Source organism: Parasteatoda tepidariorum, chromosome 5, assembly GCF_982258835.1.
Source record: "Parasteatoda tepidariorum strain Cologne lab strain chromosome 5, Ptep-v5.0, whole genome shotgun sequence".
In the NCBI taxonomy this organism is placed as follows: domain Eukaryota; kingdom Metazoa; phylum Arthropoda; class Arachnida; order Araneae; family Theridiidae; genus Parasteatoda; species Parasteatoda tepidariorum.
The window spans coordinates 93,448,118-93,467,967 of NC_141759.1; the positions used below are offsets into that span (position 1 = coordinate 93,448,118).

General features: G+C 27.8%; 1 protein-coding gene across 4 annotated transcripts in view; it reads right to left on the reverse strand.

Annotated features, from left to right (window-relative positions):
• LOC107436552 (uncharacterized) overlaps positions 1-19,850 on the reverse strand; it is a 44,895-nt gene that overhangs the window by 23,148 nt on the left and 1,897 nt on the right. The window contains exon 1 of one of the 4 annotated variants that reach the window (XM_087164545.1): positions 3,923-4,033. The exons of 1 other annotated variant lie outside the window; for it this stretch is intronic. In XM_087164545.1, coding sequence (XP_087020671.1) covers positions 3,923-3,951 — 29 coding nt within the window. In that variant the 5' untranslated portion in view covers positions 3,952-4,033. Of the gene's footprint in view, positions 1-1,993; positions 2,100-2,367; positions 2,581-3,922; positions 4,034-19,850 lie in introns of those variants that run through there. 2 more of the 4 variants (XM_087164544.1, XM_087164546.1) reach the window with 2 other exon arrangements.

A 19,850-nucleotide genomic window follows, 5' to 3' on the forward strand; every position in this document is an offset into this window, starting at 1 on the left:
CTTATATTGAATGCTTTATTTTTGCGATCATTTCTTTGACAATGTGCCATTTAAGTGAATTACAAATATTATTCAAAAAGATAATTTAAAATGACAATACTAAAATGTTGATAAATTTGATTTAGGAAAGAAACTGTTGACCAATATAAAAATAACACAAATTACTTAAAAGTAGAAAATAGTTGCAGTACATCGTTATAAACTAATTATTATTATTAAATTTTTTAAAAAACTTTTTAGCTAAAGGCACCAAACAACTCCAAAAAGCATGTTAAAACACGTTCTTTGCAACTGATAAGTACCTTGGAAATTAAATAACGTAATAAATAAAACCATGCTTTTGCAACAGATGAGAAATGAATACACTTAACATTTTCCAACTCAAATTAACTAAATGTAAATAATTTAATAAATGTCACAATAAAAAAAATTACAGAATTATTATATTATTAAGTAATAGAAGTCACACTCATTTAACAAAATAGTCAGCAGAATTTTTTTTTTTTCAGAATGTGCTTTACTTTATTGTCACTTATATATATTCTGCCATAAATATAAACTTAAAAGTTATGCATTGATAACATCCAATTCCATAATCAAATTTAAACGCCAAGTCCATCTTTACAAATACTTATTTCTAATTCAGAAGACAAAGAAACTGAGTAATATTTAACTCATATTTCAGTAGTAAAAGCTAATCTAAAAATTAAAAAACAAAACTTTACACGAGTCATTCTATAAAACTTTTAACATAACTAACTCATTGATCACACTTAGCTAGAATTTATATCTATTGTAGAGATAATTATTTTTTTCTAGGAAATTAACTATGTCAAAGTTAGAGATATTTTCTTTTCTTTCATCGACTTTTAAAAAGTCAGCTGGAGAGATTTTATGAATTAAAATAGTCACTTGTGTTGTAAAAATTTTAAATTAAATTGTTTAAAACAGATTTCTAAATATTATTCCTCATTGAGTTGAAGACCAAATGAATTATATGAAGTACTAGTCATGTAATTTTCATTATAATGATAACTTTTAAATTCATAATCCAGCTATTACTAAGTCTATTTTAATATCAGTGTTGTACTTAATATAGGCGAAGAGCATTGAATAAATCCTTTGATTTTAAACTGATAAAAATTTACTAATTTGCAGGACAAAACAAATGTAAAAAAATGGTGAGTTCTATTTCAAGAATAGTTTTATTTAAATTTACTTGTCTTCATTAATCTTGAGTAATTATGTATTAAACTTTCATTTTATGCAAGTATAAATGAAAACATATTCAGTACTCTAAAATTTGAAATGCTAAAGAATAAAGAATAATTTGAAATGCTTTGCTAAAAGAATTAATTATGCAAAAAATAAATTAACTAAAATACTGCAATAAAAAGATATTGCAAACTACCTGTAAGAAAATTAATCTCATACTATTTATAAAATATATTTTATATTTCACAAAAAATAATAAAGAAATAATTAAGATATGACTACAGGCCTAAAACACATGCGAGAAAGAAGAAAAAAAAATAAAGAAAACTTTCAAGTTACAATTTGATAACAAATATCACTCAATCACTTCAGTACTTAATGTATCTTTCATTGTTTCTGTTAAGAATAATAGTATTTTAAGAATCAACTAAGTTATGTAACACACTTAACAAAGAACCTCAAAATTTTAACTTAAATAATGCTTAATCTTTTTTATTTAAATTAAAACATGAAGATATTTTAGAAATTTTTTCTTTTATTTGGATTAAACTTGTTTTTATTTAAATTTAGAATAAATTAACTTATTTTAAATTTAAAAAAAATTTAGACTATAAATAAACAAACAATTAAAAAAAACTTGGATTGTTATGAAGAAAGAAAAAAAAAAAAGACCCTACAATTAATATTTAACTTCTAGAAACTATGAAGTTCTATAAAATATTTTTGTTTGAATAGCAATCAAGAATTTATTAAAATACATATTTGAGCTTTAACTCACAAAAGAAATCTAAACTATTTGACAAAAGCATTAGTCGATGTGGTTCATTTTTGCTCATAATGAAATAGCAGCAGTTTGAAAATAAATATTTATTAAGTTTAATGAAAGATAGGGAGGGGGGGGGGCTTCCTTCAATAAAGTTTTCACTTAGCTACTGGCGCCATCTTCTGATCAATTTTACGAAAGTCGTGACTCATAATTTTAATTAAATTAAATCATTTACCACTTAAATAAACTGATCTGACGATTTAATAACGAATTTGTAATAAATAAATATATTTTCACTTAAATTAACAAAAAAGAACACATCACTTATAAGAGAAGTAAGATATTAGGATTTAAAATGGCGGATCGAATGCTGAAAGGATTCTAACCTCCCCATCTCTGGTGATTTTGTCATTTCACAAGGGGAATAACTTTCTGTAATTAATTTAATATTTTCTAACATTTAATTTTAACGAAAACACGGTAAAATATAAATTCTGAACACAATATGCGAAGCATTTAACGTCAAATACAGGATGCAAGTGATTATAATGAGGTCAATCAGAACCAGAAAATGTAGAGGGTTTTTTATTGTTCTTTTCCTACACGCGCTGAGGTCATAGTAAGAAAACTAGTTTTCCTGGTTACGCTTTTATTGATTTTCAGCTGCTCTCTCAGAAATTGGAAAGCGTTTCATTTGGAATATTCAAGGGCTTTATTTCGAAAAAAAAAAAAAGGATTGGAACTATAATCGGCCAAGTTTGAAAAAAAGACTTAGGTTTAAAATAAATGAAAAACACAAGATTAGTAACCTAAAACTCTAAAAAATGTTTGATGAAAATATTGCAAAAACTGTTAAATTTTAAACTTAATGTGTTAATATTCTTGTTTGTAACAAATGTAAATGGTATGAAATCAGCATGAAGAAATATATAAAACATGCAATAGTTAACAGACCATAGTTAATCAGAATTTAATGCAAAAATAAGTAAATCGATGGAACGCTACTTAAGTAAACTTCCCCCGAGTTTCAAATGTGTAAAAATTCACAGAGGGGAAAAAAAATTGACGCTTTTAAAATTCTAAACTCTCAGTAAGAAATAATGGTTTAATTTAGAGCTGAAAATAACCACTCGCGAAGTGTCGATTCAACAACAGAAAAAAAAAAAAAAAAGTGAAACAAATTAAATGAACAATTAGTCACTTTTTTTCTTTTTGAAAATGATTAAAGTACATCAATTAAGGAAGACTCAAAGAAACATAATAAACTTGTAATGGAAAAATTCAAGTTTTTTGACAATTCACATATTTCCAAGTTCATATGTATACATTAAATGTATTTCGCCTCCCGAAATATTTTCAGTATATTTAACTAAATTTTGTCATATATTTATATTGTTAAATTACTTTTTTATAGCCTAATCAAATGTGAATTTAAATATATATATATATATATTTTATCCAAGCAACATAAAAAAAAAAAAAATTAAGTTGCTATTAAATAAAAAGGTCACTGACTAATTTAGTTTGAGAAAAAAGTGGCTACAAAGTTATTAGTCTACCGGCCATTGCCCAGAAATTGAATTTTCAGGTCTAGTTTAATATGCAACACGCATCCGTTTGTAAGACGATAATTTGTCATTTGATATTGCAGTAAATATTTGAACCGTTATTTTTGAAAATGGTGCAAGTCCGAGGCTTCGATTAAGGATTGATTGAATTTAAAAATAAAGGCGAAGATTAATCGATTTTGGTTTTGTAATTTACACTAGAAAATCGAAAAAATATCACAATGTAATAACGATTATTAAAAACATAAGACTTTTTAGCTCCTAACAGACTTAATCCACTTACAAAAATAACGGCTCCATTGATTATCAGAAAAGGGTCAACATTTAGATGTGGTCAGTACAAATAATGCCAATATGAACTAGATACTGGTACCTCTTTCGATAATGCAAATATTTAGTCATAACTGATTTCGAACAAAATATACAAGAATGAATCTCTTAGCACGTTAAAGTATTTAATAATTTTAGTTTTATATTAATACAATAATTCACTTTATTACTAAAAATATACTGCAATTTCAATGACCAATCGTGGAACAAATAATACGTTATCTTCGTATTATCGTTTGTCAAACGGCATTCCTGTGTTAATGATTCATATTGCAAGAACTCGTTTATTTTATCATTGATTCAACTTACTTAGAATAGACTATCTAAGAATCATACATCATCTTGACTGTGAGTCATAGAACAAGAAAGGAAATATTTTTTTACAATTTTACTAATTACATTCTGAAAATTTTCTTTCGCGGTATGGCGTATTCTTAAAAAAAATATTAACTGTACTAAAGAAAAAAAATTACAAATTGGGATAAGTTTTTTTTTTCCAACCAACAGACACGGTTTAAATTTATCTACATATCTTACACACAATAATAATTAAACTACTGAAATTCCATATTACAGGGTTGCCACAGAAAAAAATTGAACAAAATAGTTGCTTTTAGTAGCCTAAAACATGAAAATAGTAGCCAAAAAATAGGAAAATAGTTGCATAGCTAAGAACAAAAATATGACTAAAGTTTTGTTAATGACTTAATTGTCATATACCATGATCCATTCAGTCAAGTTGGTGGCAAATATGATAATTTTTATATAAGCGTAGATGTTTATATATATGAAAAGTGATTACTCAAATTCGAAATTCGTATTAATTTTTTTTTTTTTTAAAATCATGCGGAATTTTGTAGCAATAATCATTGAAAAGGCGATCGAGAAACGAAAAAGACTTACAATGGAGTCTGTGCAGATTGAATGAATTAAAAAGTGAAGACTCAAATTTGCAATTCAAAATTTTCCAAATTTTTTAAGAAAAAAAAAGTTTAGTATGTTCAGAAACTATCTTGTGGGGCTCAAATTTTCAATTTATGCTTTAAAAAAAAAAAACATCACTAGGAGTTTAGAAAAGTCTCCCAATAGTCTCCTTTTCCTGAAAATAGTTGCTTTTTTAGCCTTTTCAGGCAAAAAAAAATTGCCATAGTCGCTTTATGCCAAAAATAGTTGCATTTTAGTGGCCTATGGCAACCCTGATATTAGAAAACCAATTTCAGATGTATAATCCACGATCTTTCAATTTTGTGATTTGAGAATAATAGCGGAAACAATGGACAATCAAAAAAATAATAAAGAATTAATTCAATTAACAATAATTATCCCAAGTGGGAATAGTATTAAATTTTGTAAATTTCTATCAATAAAATAAGGCCAGTCAATAAATGCACCACTCTATAATATAATTAACATCAAGAATTCTTTTCAATTAATAGTTTTTAATAATAAGTTATTAGAAAAATATTTTACCTATATAGTACCTTGGTTTGATATTATGAAAATCAGATTAAAATTTATAACCCTTCAGCCCTTATCAATTGGTCATTAAAATTACTAGGTCGTTCTGATTAACTGTGTGGATAGACCGGTGAACTCTTAATGAACAACAATTATTTTCGATGATCCATTCTCGGAAATTTATGAAATACATATTCACAAGATTTTAATGTTATTTTACAACACTAGACAGTAATTTAAAAGAAAATTAAATAACAATTCAGTCATCGTTTCATTTATTTAAATAGTTGTTTGAAATAAAAGCGGTATTCAGTTATAGATAAGAGTTGCGCATTGTAAGTTCAAATGTTTTAAAATATTACACACTGATGTCTGTTGCATACCTGCCAACTGTTCCGGAAGATTTTATTTTCATATTTAAAGTGGTAGCCATACTCATGTTATTCCAAATAACTTTTTGAATTATAAGGATAATTATAAATGAGTTTGACCACCACTGCATATAAATAATTATAACAAATATATAAAAGCATAATAATCCTTGCGCAAGCGAATTTCAACGGGATCAAAATATAAATATATTTTCGAGTCAGATTGTTTTTCGTTTATTGTTTTACAACCACTCTGAAAATCGATTCTCGGAAAGAGTGAAAGTTGGCAGGTATGCTGTTGAATAATAAATTAATAATTCTAGCTTTTAGTTTTTTGGAAGGAAAAAACAGGTATCAATTGGCTTCAGAAAGTTTGGAGACTGAAGAAAGAGACTGAGAAAGTGAATCAGTTTGTAAATTGACTCACTTTCTCTTTATTAACACAGGTATAATTAAAAAAAAAAAAAAAATTAAGGGAACGTTCGAAAATTATGTTCTACTTTATTTTATAACCGTCGCTGGGCAGCTGATCCAATCTTGAGTTCACTACTGCTTAGGTTCAACACCATAGCCTTGTAATTTTTAATTCATTTCAAAAGACGAGGTAACTTTTGGATCAAGTATTTGGATTCGTGGAGGACATTTTGATGGGACTAACCCGCATTTGCGTTACACGGCGAGGAAAACCACGAATACTTCCCACGGTTAGCCCAACGGCAAGGGGACTCTAATCCATGATCCGTCTACCACTGAAGATATTTTACGTCAGCACTGAATTCGTATCCACCAGCCATTACTTGGATTCGAACCCGGCTTGCTTCATTGGAAGGTGTAAGCTGTATCCCAAATTATTGCACGACAAAATATATAGTAGACAAAATATTAACTACCACGAGTTTATTTATTTGTTTTATCTGGAAATATTAGGCGCTATTTGCATAGATGAAGCAGAACTCTACGTACAGACTGAGTTATTTTATTTATTTTTGAACTAATGTTGCATATGAGGGATTTTTTTAGCCTGTTTATTCTGTAACAGAATTACTTTGAATCCATCATGCAATTTCCCTCTTCGTAAAATTTTTTTTATTTATTATTATTTTTTTACAGCCGTAACCTAAGACAAGTAGGGAACATATCTACATTAAGTTCTTAAAAGTCAGAATTTAATTAATTTGTAATAAATGTATCTAGAAACTCTAAGGAAAGATTAATTGAAGAAAAAAAAAAGACAAAATATTAAGATTTATTTGGCAAATACATATAAAAGAGCTTGCGGCATATATTTATAGCATGAAATTCATTTAGAAATCGATTTTTAGAAAAGAAGTAGTGAATTACAACGGTTGTGATAATGATTAAAAAGAAGCTTTCGAATTATATATTCACACAAAAATGAATTCTATTAGAGATGAATATGCGACGCATAAAAAATGAATTCAAGGACATTCACTTTTGAAGGCTTTTACGCCTGTCTCTCCCCTCCCTCTCTTTCTACCCGATGAAATGACAGAACCATTTCTGCGAAATAAAGCTTGTGTAGTAGTAGTTGATAGTATGCTTCTGCGCATGCTCCAGTTTATGGGAACAAAGCCAACAGAACCAAACCGACGTAAACAATATGCTACTCTTGTTTTCGTAAAAAAGGAAAGGGAGGAAAAAAAAAAGAAGAAAAAAAAAAACTCTATTTGGAACAGGTTTACGATAAGTTAAATTTCGTAATCAGTTTCCAGAAACGCGACATTATTTTTTTTAAGTATTTTGCAACTCACATTTTCAGTAGTTTAATAAAAATCAATAATCTAATTAAAGCGCTGCACATAAGAATTTATTTCAACAGCACGAATTATCTTAAGCTTTTATCCATTCTAAAAATATCTTTTTTTTTTAAATAAAAAATTTAAGGTTGCTTATAAATACGGGAAGGTGGGACAAAACCAGATGTAGTTTTTTGGTATAATTAATATATTGTGTTATAATTAATAAAGAAATTTATATTGATACGCAAATGTGTTATAGAATATACTTCGTGTTATCAGAAATATGTTGGTTGAAAATTTTATAATAAACATGTCTTTAATTTAATAAAGAATTTTGAAATAAGTGACTAAATATTAAAAATTTTCTTTAAGTATTAATTTTGTCTTTGAATTAGGATATTTTTTCCTACCCTCTTTACTTCCTAAAAGCTATTATTTTGCTACGTTGACAGTGTTAAAAGAAATATTTAATATTCTAGATAGGGGTGCACAACTTTTTTTAGGTGAAGGGCCACTTGCACAGCAGGTAGATTAACGAAGGGCCGCATGCATATTTAGTTCAAGTTAGCGACACATATAATTTTTATATTAACATTAGTGTTTTAAGTACTAAATATTTTTTTTACCAGTAAACTTAAATACCATATTAGCAGAAAATTAAATACTTTTAATTATTTAAATTTATTTCTATAAAAAAACTGCTACTTTTTAAAAAAAATTTTTTCTTCATTTATCGAATATATATTATAGATAATATTAGATAAAAATTCTAACAAAAAAAAAAAAAAAAAAAAAAAACTTAAGAGTTTACAGAATGAAAGGGCAAGAAAAATAAACACGCATTTTATAGAGTAATATAAATTTGAATTAAATATTTTAATTAACAAAATTTATAATGTTTAAAGAAACACCAAAAATTAAAACAAATCCATTTTAGTACAAAATAAATATCAATATTTATTAATATTATTTTTCAGTTATTATTTCTATTTAAGAATTATTAGAGGTTTTAAGAATTTTATATAGAAAACGTTTTCTTTTTAGTTTTTCCCCTAAAAAAATCACCAAAATTAAAAAATAAATAAAACAAAATTAATTACTAACAGTAAAGCAGTTTAAAAACTCGCAATTTCGTCAAGTTTTCGAATTTTTCATAGTGCAATAACATTGTATTAATAATATATATATGTGATAAAAATATGGGATTTTCAAAATCACATGGAAAAACGTCCTAATAATTTTCTTTGAAAAAAGGTGAAATTGGCACAAATAAAACAAGCAAAAGAGTGTTCAATTCGATGCGGGATTTATAACTCACGAGTCGTAATAAATGTATCGAGAATTTATAAACCACAAGGAAATTAGTAGTTATAAACGCTAAAAAAAGATCTAAACATTATTTGGATTTATGTTGATATGGGCGAAAGGGAAGCGAGGCAAAAAGTGGTTATATAAATGTGTAATTTGAAACTCGTGTTTCGTAATGAAATTTCTCGATTTTCAAAAACTCGCGGTAAACCGCAGCAACAACTGTCTTTAAAAAAAATCATTTTGATTTATGATGAAATCGGTACAAATAAAGAACGTCAAAAACCGATGAATTAGATGCGCGATTTATATATCACAAATTGTAATAATGTATCGGAATCTTAACAAACCACATGAAAATTGGTAAATATAAATGCCCCCCCCCCCCCCAAAAAAAAATCGAAATATCACTTGGATTTATGATGAAATCGGTAAAACTTACTCTAATTTGAAATCCGCGTTTTTCATACTGAATTAAAAATATTAGGTCTTTTAAAACCATGTGGAATTTCGTAGAATGAAAAAGCGATCGAGAAAATTTCTTTTTCAATAGAATCAGTGCAAATTGAGCGTATTAAAAGGTGATGACTTAAATGTAAGATTCAAAATTGTCAGCATTTTTTTTTTTTTTTTTTTTAATTCATTGCGTTCAGAAGCTTTCGAGGGTCGCAGGTTGAGCAGCCCTTCTTCAGAAGAATAAAATAAAATTTTAAATGATGGAAATTGTTAATGAAGCAAACTGCACTTTACTTAGTTTTTTTTAGTAACTTAAAATTATTTTTCATAAATGTATAAGCTTTTAATTAAAAAAAAATTTTTTTGAGGATTTCATCGTAGATAATTTTTCAGTTATAATAAGCTAAAAGTTATGTCATGTAAAAAAAAAGATTTAAAAGACTTAATTTTTTCAAGTGATTTTTGTCGACAAAAGTTCAACCCTGTCTCTCCAAAGGAAGGAAAAGAAAGAAGAAGAAAAAAAAAAAAAAAAAAAACAGGTCTTTTTAATCGGAGGGGAGAAGAATGGGCGGATAAAAACGAATTTATTTTTAAAATGAGGAAATATTGGCTTCCTTTAAAAGAAATAACTATTATAGGGTGATCACACACAGGAAGAAAAAAAAAAATCCGAATTCTATGGGCAGAATTTAACAAACATCTCTTTTTCTGTAACCGGAAACATTTAATTTTTCAGTTACTAGCTAGCCATTAAAATTTTTAAGTAATCCCAAAAATGTTAAAAAAAAAAAAAAAAAAAAAAAAAAAAAGCGAAAATATTGAACCTAAATTTTAAAAAATTTATTTTATCTGATTTTCCCAGATTGGTATAATAACCCTATTTTGTGGTTACCCTGTATTTTAATTAACTACAACCGTAAAAAAATAACAAGTTGTTCAAAAGTTTCTTTCCTATCTATCAATTTGGATGTTGGGTTTAAAATTTAATAAACTTTCTGACATACCCCTTAGAGCAGAATAGATCCATCCTATCGAGCAAATGAGGTTCGAGGGTGGGGGCTTGAATTCCGATAGCCCTGGTCAAATTTTTTGTTCGGCAAAAAATGCTACCAAATTTTTAATTCTTTATTTTATACTTAACTAATTTACTATCTAAAGAGGAAACGAATATTTTCTGTTACGTTAAATATAACACAAATAACCAACTGTGTCAAGTTGAAGTCTTAATTTATAAGTAGGATCTAAAATTTAATTTCATAAATTATTACTATATCAATAAGGGATATTTTGATTTCTGCATTTTTTAATATATAGGAGGGTTTATTCAAAAATCGTGTAAAATCATTTTAATTCATATTAAAGAAAAAAGTATTGTTAAAAAATAAACAAAATACAGATTTTACTGGTTTTGTCAGGTACTTGAAATTCAAATGTTTACAGCTGCTTCCTGTCTAGTTATGAATTTATTTATTTATTTTATTCTCCATAAGATGGAAAAAAATAGAAAAAACAGTCGTAAACAATGAGAATGGTTATCAAAGAAACATACATTCTTGAATTTAGTTATTTTTATTTTGAGTTGAAAAGTTCGATGAGAAATACTGCCGCAATTTTGTATAAATGCATATCCTTTTCATAACTTATTCTTTACATGGTCGTATGATTTTTTTTTTCTTCATTAGGCTATTTTTCTTTTCATTTTTTATTAGCACTTCACTTAATTTAAAAAAAAAAGAAGAACCGAAATATTAAATAAATTATGGATTATCAGCTGTTTATAAATATAATTGCAAGTTTCACGAATCAGAACTGGTGGATAATATAAACAAAAATGTTTAATTGTTTAGATAATAGCACAAAAATGAAATTATATTTGAGATATTAATATTTTGTTGGAAATACATTTCTTTACCATAGAATTATGTGTTTACATTTATTTATAGTATGGATTTAGAATTCAATCCCCCCCTCCATTAATTACATAGGATCGATTTTTTTTTTGGTTGCTCCTTTTAGTAATATAATCAATGAGTTAACCCGAGCACTTATGTTCCATTAGTACAATTAAATTATAGTATTCGTTAGTATAAAATAAACTAGTTTAATATTTATGTGATAAATTAGGGATCATTAGTTGCTCAAGAGGGGAAGGAGTCTCAAAGGATAGATCCCGCTAGCTGTTTTTGCTTTCCTCAGTGAAATAGATACCCCACAAAAACAAATTGATAATTTATGAGCAACAAATAGTTTGTGGTCGCCCCCTTTTGCATGGAGGACTGTAGAACACCTTATCTTAACAATTTGTTCTTGTGGAATATAACATTTCTTTCAATTTGTTTTTGTGGGATATCTATTTCATTGAGGGACGAAAAAGCTGCTAGTTCCAAGAACCGAATTCCAGTTCTAATAGAAATATCGAATTAGCGTAGGATGATTTTTCTAAGTCTAATTGGTTTTAGAATTGCAAGGATACGAAGGTAAACAATAATTGCCGCACGCTCACGACTATTTACGGACTGTAATAAAACTAAAATACAATTTATTTTATTAGAACAAGTAGCTAATACCTTTTTGTAATAACATTTTTGTTCACTTTCATAATTTTATGTGAGGTATAACCTAACTGATATCTAAAGATATCATAAAAGAATTAAATATGGGTACTATATTTTATTAAATTTAAGAATTTTCTTTTGAAGAAAATGTGGGGTTTAAATTGAGCTGGCAATTCTAACACCGAATATTTATATCACCTTCTACGCAAGATAAAAAGGAAAATGAGTTGTTTTGAAAAGCTTGACCCGCTGAACTATTTTACAAACATAGGAGTTTAAGGTCAATTAAAAAAGAATAAAAATAAAAGAAAGTGATTTTTTTTTTCAGGTGATAACTACTAAAATACATAACTTGGGAATTAAGCTTATAGAAAAGGAAAAAAAGAAATCGACGTATTATAGTATTTAGCGAGAAAAAAATCTAGCCAGCAAACAGAGAAAAAAAATTCATTCGAAATTTTATTAAAAAAAAAAAAAAAAAACTGTCACAAAAAGAAAAATGGTATTTTGAAAATACTTAAACATACCCTGTTCTTAATCTTTGGTATCACTCGTTTATTTGAACAGCTAGTCTATGCTCACTTTCCTTAAGTTAGATTTAACGTTTTTTTTTTTTTTATCCTTCCTTAATTTCGTATCGACAAACATAACAAAATTCAGCGCAAATTTCTTCGTCTAAATTATCTAGCAGTTGCATTCTCGAATTTACTAATGTAGCTCTCGATTAAAAAGATTGAAGATCTCTAATCTATAAAAATTTAGTTGAATTCAAGTCAGAAAAGGCAGAAACTAAAAAAAGTTTACCAAGCCATCTTTGCTATTGTACTATTTTTAAACGTAAATCGATTGCACAATTAAAAAAATTACAAGAGACATGATAAAAGAATCTTCTAATTTCAAACGGAAAGTGCATTTTTCTCAAATAATAGTTTTACTTAAGTTTGAGCACATAAAACTTGTGAGTATAAGTCTAAATAGATTGTGATTTAAATTCCTAAATACAACGAGACTTTATAACGTCATTTTTAGCACATATTATCGCAAAACGTTTCCCTTTGTCTTTCTGAAAATTTCCAAAAAGTCGTCAATTTTTGAGATTTTCATATTTTGTTATAATTCTAATAGCTTTTTATACACTTATAAGATAAAAACTATAGAAAAGATGTTATTTTTTTTCCTTCTACAGCGATTTTATATTATATTGAAGATAGAAATTATAAGCTCAAAAGCCAGAATCGGCTAAACTACTTTAAATCTACACCAAGTAAAGGTTGGAAAGGGGAAAGAGAAAACAAAAATCATCAGATGCAAGTGGGTTAGGAAGCTTCTTTAAACCCCAGCGTGGAAAAAATGTAAAAAATTGAGGAGAACAAGTGATATTTTCTTAACTTTTCAATACGGAACTAATAATTTTTCTCCCTATTAAATAAATAATCCCACAAAACTGAAGAGCCAAGATATTCATTGATTAAAACCTTCATTCGCTTAAAATATCAGAATACGTAGTCAAATCTTTCAACAAAAATAAGCACCTTTTAAGTACTTTTTCAGCACTTAAATATATTTTTAAGTGCTATATACATTAACAAAATAATTTTCAAAGACTTTACATGCCCATGATAAAACAACTAGTTTCTAACAAAGAACTCTTTTCTTGCTTATATCAGCCATTATAAAATGAACAAGAGATTTTTCAGTTCGATATCAGAGTGTGGAAAATTAAGCCAGAAATTGAGAATATCTTGCAAATAGCACATGAGAGTGCTAGAATCTCATCGAACTCTGCTGTGAAAAGCAAGCTTTTACATAACTAGGGATCTGTCCAGACATTTTGTAAAAGGTCCGTTTTTGTAAAAATTGTGAAAAATTACTCGTAATTTGTGAATATAAAATAAACGTTAAGTCACATTCTTTCAAACAGGGTCCGGCTTTTGTGAATTAGTACAAATAGGGTCCGCTATTGCAAAAAACCTTTTTCAATGAGTTTTTAAATTGTAAAGACATGCAAGATTATGCTCAAGCACTGTAAAATTATAATTAAAAAAATTAAATTTCTAAAAATGAACAGTAATTGCTGCTACTAAATTAGAGATGCAACAGACAAATATTAGATATTTAGCCTATACTGCTGAACGTAGAATATTCATTTCGGACGAATAATGGAAGAATCGCCTGCCGAAGACAAAACTTAATTCGTTTATATCCATCTTTCTTGTTTTCTGCCCTGGGAAGGGTTTATTCAATTAACAAAACAATAATGAAGACGGACAAATTTATGAAGGGACGGATTAAAAGAAAAATCATTTTGTGAAGGGTCCGTTTTTAAGTTAAAATATTTTGAGAAGGGTCCGTTTTTATGAAAATATATTTTGTAAAGAGTTTTCTAAACAGACCCCTGATAATCCATGGTGAAAATCGACATTCCTTTTTCGAAAAGGGAAAAATTAAGCACTTTTTAAAAACACCCAAAATGAAAAAAAAAACACCTTTAAGGGCTCTAAAAAAAAACGAAATTTGAGAATAAGCACCTTTAAGAACTTTTTAAAAACGCTATGCACCACGATTATGTAGGCTTTTACTTCCAATTTGTAATCTTTTTGAAGCGAATGTAAGTTTTAATCTAGAAAATTTCACAGTTATTTAAACTTTGACTCTACTTCATTGATTTATTTTTCAAATTAGAATCAAACTTAAATGTTATCGTTTGTGTTAAAGAGGGAAACAATCGAATGTTAAATTAAAGCTCTATTTTAAGAATTCAACCTTTTCCTCGCTATATTGCCGTGTATAAACAGGGAAAGGGCCATCAACCAAGGTCCTTCGTTGCTATGGCAATTTGCAGTGTCGCACGCAATCCCGATTGTTTAGGAAAATTGTAGAGATTCACTTCCCTTATCTTACGAAGTCTATTCACGGATACCGTCCAAGGACCCACAGTTTACGTCCGCACTCATTCAAGTAGTTTATATCGAAAATATAAATAGCCAGATAAGAAAAAACTTAATGTTAAAAAAAAAAAAAATAAGTTAAAAGCCTAACTTAGGGAAAAAAATCTACCAGGGCGCATAGCGAAATTTTTCAATAAGCACTTTCAAGTACTTTTTAAGCGCTATATACATTAACAAAATGCAAAATTAATTTTCAGACTTTACATGATCAGTGGTCTGTTCAGACATTTTGTGAAAGGTCCGGTTTTTGTAAAAGTTGTGAAAAAATTACTCTTAATTTGTGAATATAAAATAAAAGTCACATTCTTTCAACCAGGGTCCTGCTTTTATGAATTTGAGCAAATAGGGTCCTGTTATTGCAAAAAAAAAACTTTTTCAAGGAGTTTTTAAAATGTAAAGACATACAAGATTATGCTCAACACTATAAAATTACAATACAAAAAAATTAAATTTTCAAAAATAAACAGCAATTGCTGCTTCTAAATTAGAGATGCACCACACAAAAAAAATTTTTTTTTCGATCCATCTTTCTTTTTTTCTTCCTGGGAAGCGTTTATTCGATTAACAAAACAATAGTGAAGATAGAAGGGTCCATTTTTATGAAAAGATATTTCGTGAAGGGTCCGTTTTAAACAGACCCCTTATGTTATGATCATGATAAAACGACATGATAAAACGACTAGTTTCTGACAAAAGAACACTTTTTTCTTGATTACATTAGTTACCATAAAAAAATAAGACATTTTCGGTTTGATTTCAGGGGGAGGAAAATGAAGCCTGAAATTGAGAATCTCTTGCAAAATGCAGCTGAGTTGCACATGACAGTGCAAAGATAATTCTCACTGAATCCAGCTCAGTATATGCACACGCGGACCCACAAGCATTACCAGGGGTCTGTTTAGAAGAAATTTGGGTCCGTTAACGGACCCTTCACAAAATATTTTAACTTAAAAACGGACCCTTCACAAATTTGTTTATCTTCATTATTGTTTTGTTAATCGAATAAACCCTTCCCAGGAAGAGGGGGGGGGGGAGAAAGACGGATGTAAACGAACTAAATTTTGTCTTCGGCAGACGCTTCTTCCTTTATTCGTCCGAAATGAATATTCTGCGTTCGCTATATAGGCTAAATACCAATCATTTATATATTGCATCGCTAGTAGCTGCAATTGCTGTTTATTTTTTAAAATTCAATTTTTTTAATTATAATTTTAGTGTTAAGCATAATCTTGTATGTCTTTACAATTTAAAAACTCCATAAAAAATTTTTTTTGCAATAATATTTGCACAAATTCTCAAAAGCGGACCGTGGTTGAAAGAATGTGACTTAACGTTTATTCCATATTCACAAATTACGAGTAATTTTTTCACAATTTTACAAAAACGGACCTTTCACAAAATGTCTGGACAGACCCCTGATTACATCAAACATGTAAAATGATTGGTGCTTTCATACGACGCGGAACGATGGCACGCCGAAATGGTGTTTGAATGATTTTGAAAAGGTTGAATAGAAAAATCTGAAAACCACGCTTTTGCATAATACGCGGCGAAAATCGACATGATAAAGAATAAAAAATTTCATTTTTCGAAAAGGGAAAATGAAGCACTTTTTAAAAAATACCTAATAAAAAAAGCACCGAAAATAAGCACTTTCTAAAAACGCTATGAACCCTGTCTATACCAATCAGAGTGCGTAACACATGTCCACCCCCCTCTAAAAATATAACAATGAAGTCACATACGACCCCTTTTCAACAGGAAAAAGACAGTATTATAAATTACATAAGCATATGCATTTTATTTTAAAATGGGGTTTAGATCGTAACAATCGTTTAAAGGCAACGAATCTAGAAATTTTTTTAAAATTATTATATAAAGTTAAATTTTAGTCTTGCACAAAATGCAAACAATGAAATATATTTAATTGAAATTAATTTTCATCAGTTAAAATTTTCACGAAATTTACGACCTAAAAAATAAAAGATATTAGAAAATGATAACGATATCAAAACAAGAAAGAGATTAAAAAATTAATTATATATTTTCTACTCCAAATTTTATAAATGAATTAAACGTCTATTTTGTTTGTATGCCAAGTTTCGTTTTTATTTAAATTTAGCTAAAAAATTAAGATTATTTTAGTGAAACTCAAATCAAAACACAAGGGGGTGTTACTATTTTCTTACTTAAGCAAGAGATGAGTTTACGTGTGCAATAAAAAAATGAATAGAAGCGACAAAAAATATAAAATTGAAGTTTTAATTTACTTGGGATCTTCGTATAAGTTGCGAAATAATAATTATTATTTTTTTAAGTAATTTTAAGTATTATGAAATTCTATTTCAGCGTTCAAAGGGAAAGAAAATAGTTGTTTTTCCGTAATCGATCGTAAAGAACTTACGTTATTTTTTCAGTTACACAGCGGTTTAGATGATTTGCTTATTTTTGCTGACAAAGAAGGGGGGGGGGGTTACAAAAATAATAAAAACTGTTCTGAAAGAAAGATATTCAAAATGGCAACGATAACCACGTGCGCGTCATCCGCTGTAAGGCATTTATAAGTAATCCGTTGTGTGACATTCAATTTCATTTCATCTGTAGTTGTCTTTTCTTCATAACAATAAAAAATAATTTTTGCGCTTGCAATTTTGAAGAAAATTTCTTTGTGTCATATAGTAAATATTCTAAAAGCTTCTTAAAAATAAAACATTCAATAAAAGGTACAATAATCGTTTTTAGCAAATCAGAGAAATTTAGCAGGAAAATAAAATCTTTCTGCCTTTCCTATTATTATTATTTTTTTCCCCTCGATGCACTTCTATGCCTTAGTACTCCGGATGGAACCCACTGGGCAAATGAATACTGATAAGTTCCCTTAACTTTATAACGCATTCAGTACTTCCTTTTTCATAAAAATAGTCTTAACAGAAAAAAAAAGGTTGTTTTGTTGATAAACAAATAAATAAAAATAGCTTGCGTTTTTGAATTTTTTTTTAAAGGGGAAACTATTTAACTATAATTTCCCAAATCAGAGCACTAAGACCTCCCTTTCAGAAAGCTAAAATCTTAAGTTGTCGCAATTTCATCTGAACAAACATGAACGATAAAAGGCTTGCGCCTAAAACGGTTAAACAGGACAAAAACAAGATCTTAAATTTTAGATCATCTTCGCCAGTCATTAATCGAAAAGAATTCTAATCAAAAGCAAAACCAATTGTTTAGTTCAAAATACAAATTATATATAAAATATCAACATTTTGTAGAGCACCTTCCGGGTCTTTTTTTTTTTTTTTTTTTTTTTCAAAAAAAAAAAAAAAAAAAAAATGAACAAGTCTGAAATATGACATTATTGAAATACGAGTCATCCTTTCACATAATTCTTAAATTATTAATAATTTAACGAAATTATAATTAAATATTTTAAGTTTAAATGTAACTAAAGAAATAAATCTGCAAGAAAAAAGAATACAAAACAGAAACGCATTATTTATGGTTGAGTAACTACTAGATCAATTTTTAACCCCAGATTTTAACATTTTTTTTTGTTCCTTTAAACTTCTAGTGGTAATGGCTGACTTTTGAAGTTATGTTAAAAGTCAATTTTTTATATTGAGTTAAATACAGAAATCAAGCGGTGCAACAAACTTAGTCCTGCGGTAAAACAAAACGAAGAACGTACAAGTTATTAAGTCACGGAGCAGTGAACCCGCCCCCACCCCACATCAAAACGTACGCAATCTAAAAAAAATGAGAAAACCAAGCTAATTATTAAAACGTTAAAAATATTTTTTAAAAAAAAAAACTATTAAACCAAATTAAAACTGAGTTAAAAAATTAATAATTTCTGAACAGTTAGATTCGCATTTCAACTTAAATATTATTTTTCTGCATTATACCCCAACTTTAAATTTCGGTAAAACTTATGCAATAAATGGAGTCATCGAAGTAATGGCATTTTTTTTAGTAAAAAAAAAAAAAAATTATGATGATAATAAACTTACCCGAGGTTTAATACTCAATTAGTTATCCTAAAATTCACTAAGTTTTGAATAATTCATCTTGTAACTTACTTTTTGAACATGTAAGTATTAGATCGCCTTTACAGGGATAAAAGGAAGTCTACTACTTCCCTGACAATGCACGTAAAAAATTAATTACAAGAACGTAATTTCCTCATTCCTTACACTTAAGTATTTTTTATTTTAATAATGGACATGCGTTTTATTGAACCCAGTTACTTCGAAGGTTGTAAAGTAGGGATTCTTAAAGCTTTTTCAAAGTTATTATTATGCTTTGAAAAAGTTAAAAGAATACATACGGGAACCTTAGAATTAGTTATATAGATTTAATATTACTTCCAGTAATAAAATAAAGCAAAACATAAACTAATTTGCTATTCAATAAAAAAATAGCGATAAAAAATTAACATGCTGTAAGTAAGTAGAATTTATTTTTTGTAACAGTATGCAACCTTCCCGCTTTTTTAATTCTTACATAATGGAGGTTGAATTAAATCTGATAGTTCACCAATATTCATACTATCAATAAAAAACCGTCAAAATCCTTTCTAACCTAGTCGCATAAATTACAAAGTATGATTATCTTAGAAATTTAAACTTAAGGTTGAAATTTTTTTTTAGATGGAACTTTTTTCCATACCAAATACACTGCAATAGTTAGTACCTAAAATTGAATTAATAATTTATGAAATTTTTTTGTCTTTAAAAAAAGTAAAACGGCCTATTAAAGCATGTGATAGAAATAGAAAATTCGAACAATTGAAAAAAAACATTATTTACCTTGTTTCTTAGCGAAACGTATTTTAAAAAAAATAATAAGTATTCACCATTTAAAAAAAAAACGGTACTACTTTTTTCTTAAAAATCATTTTCAATTACAGTAAAAGTAAAAATTATTATAGCCTAAAAACAAAAAAAAATTTCAAAAAAGGAAACGATAAAAAAAAGATATCATGCAGGGGGGGGGGGATACGGTTGCGCAGATATTCATCACCCAAAATTAAAAAAAAAATAAATAAATAAAATAAACAAAGCAAAAGTTTGGAAACATTTCACCGAAACAGATAAACATGTATTAATCGTTGAGTGAGGG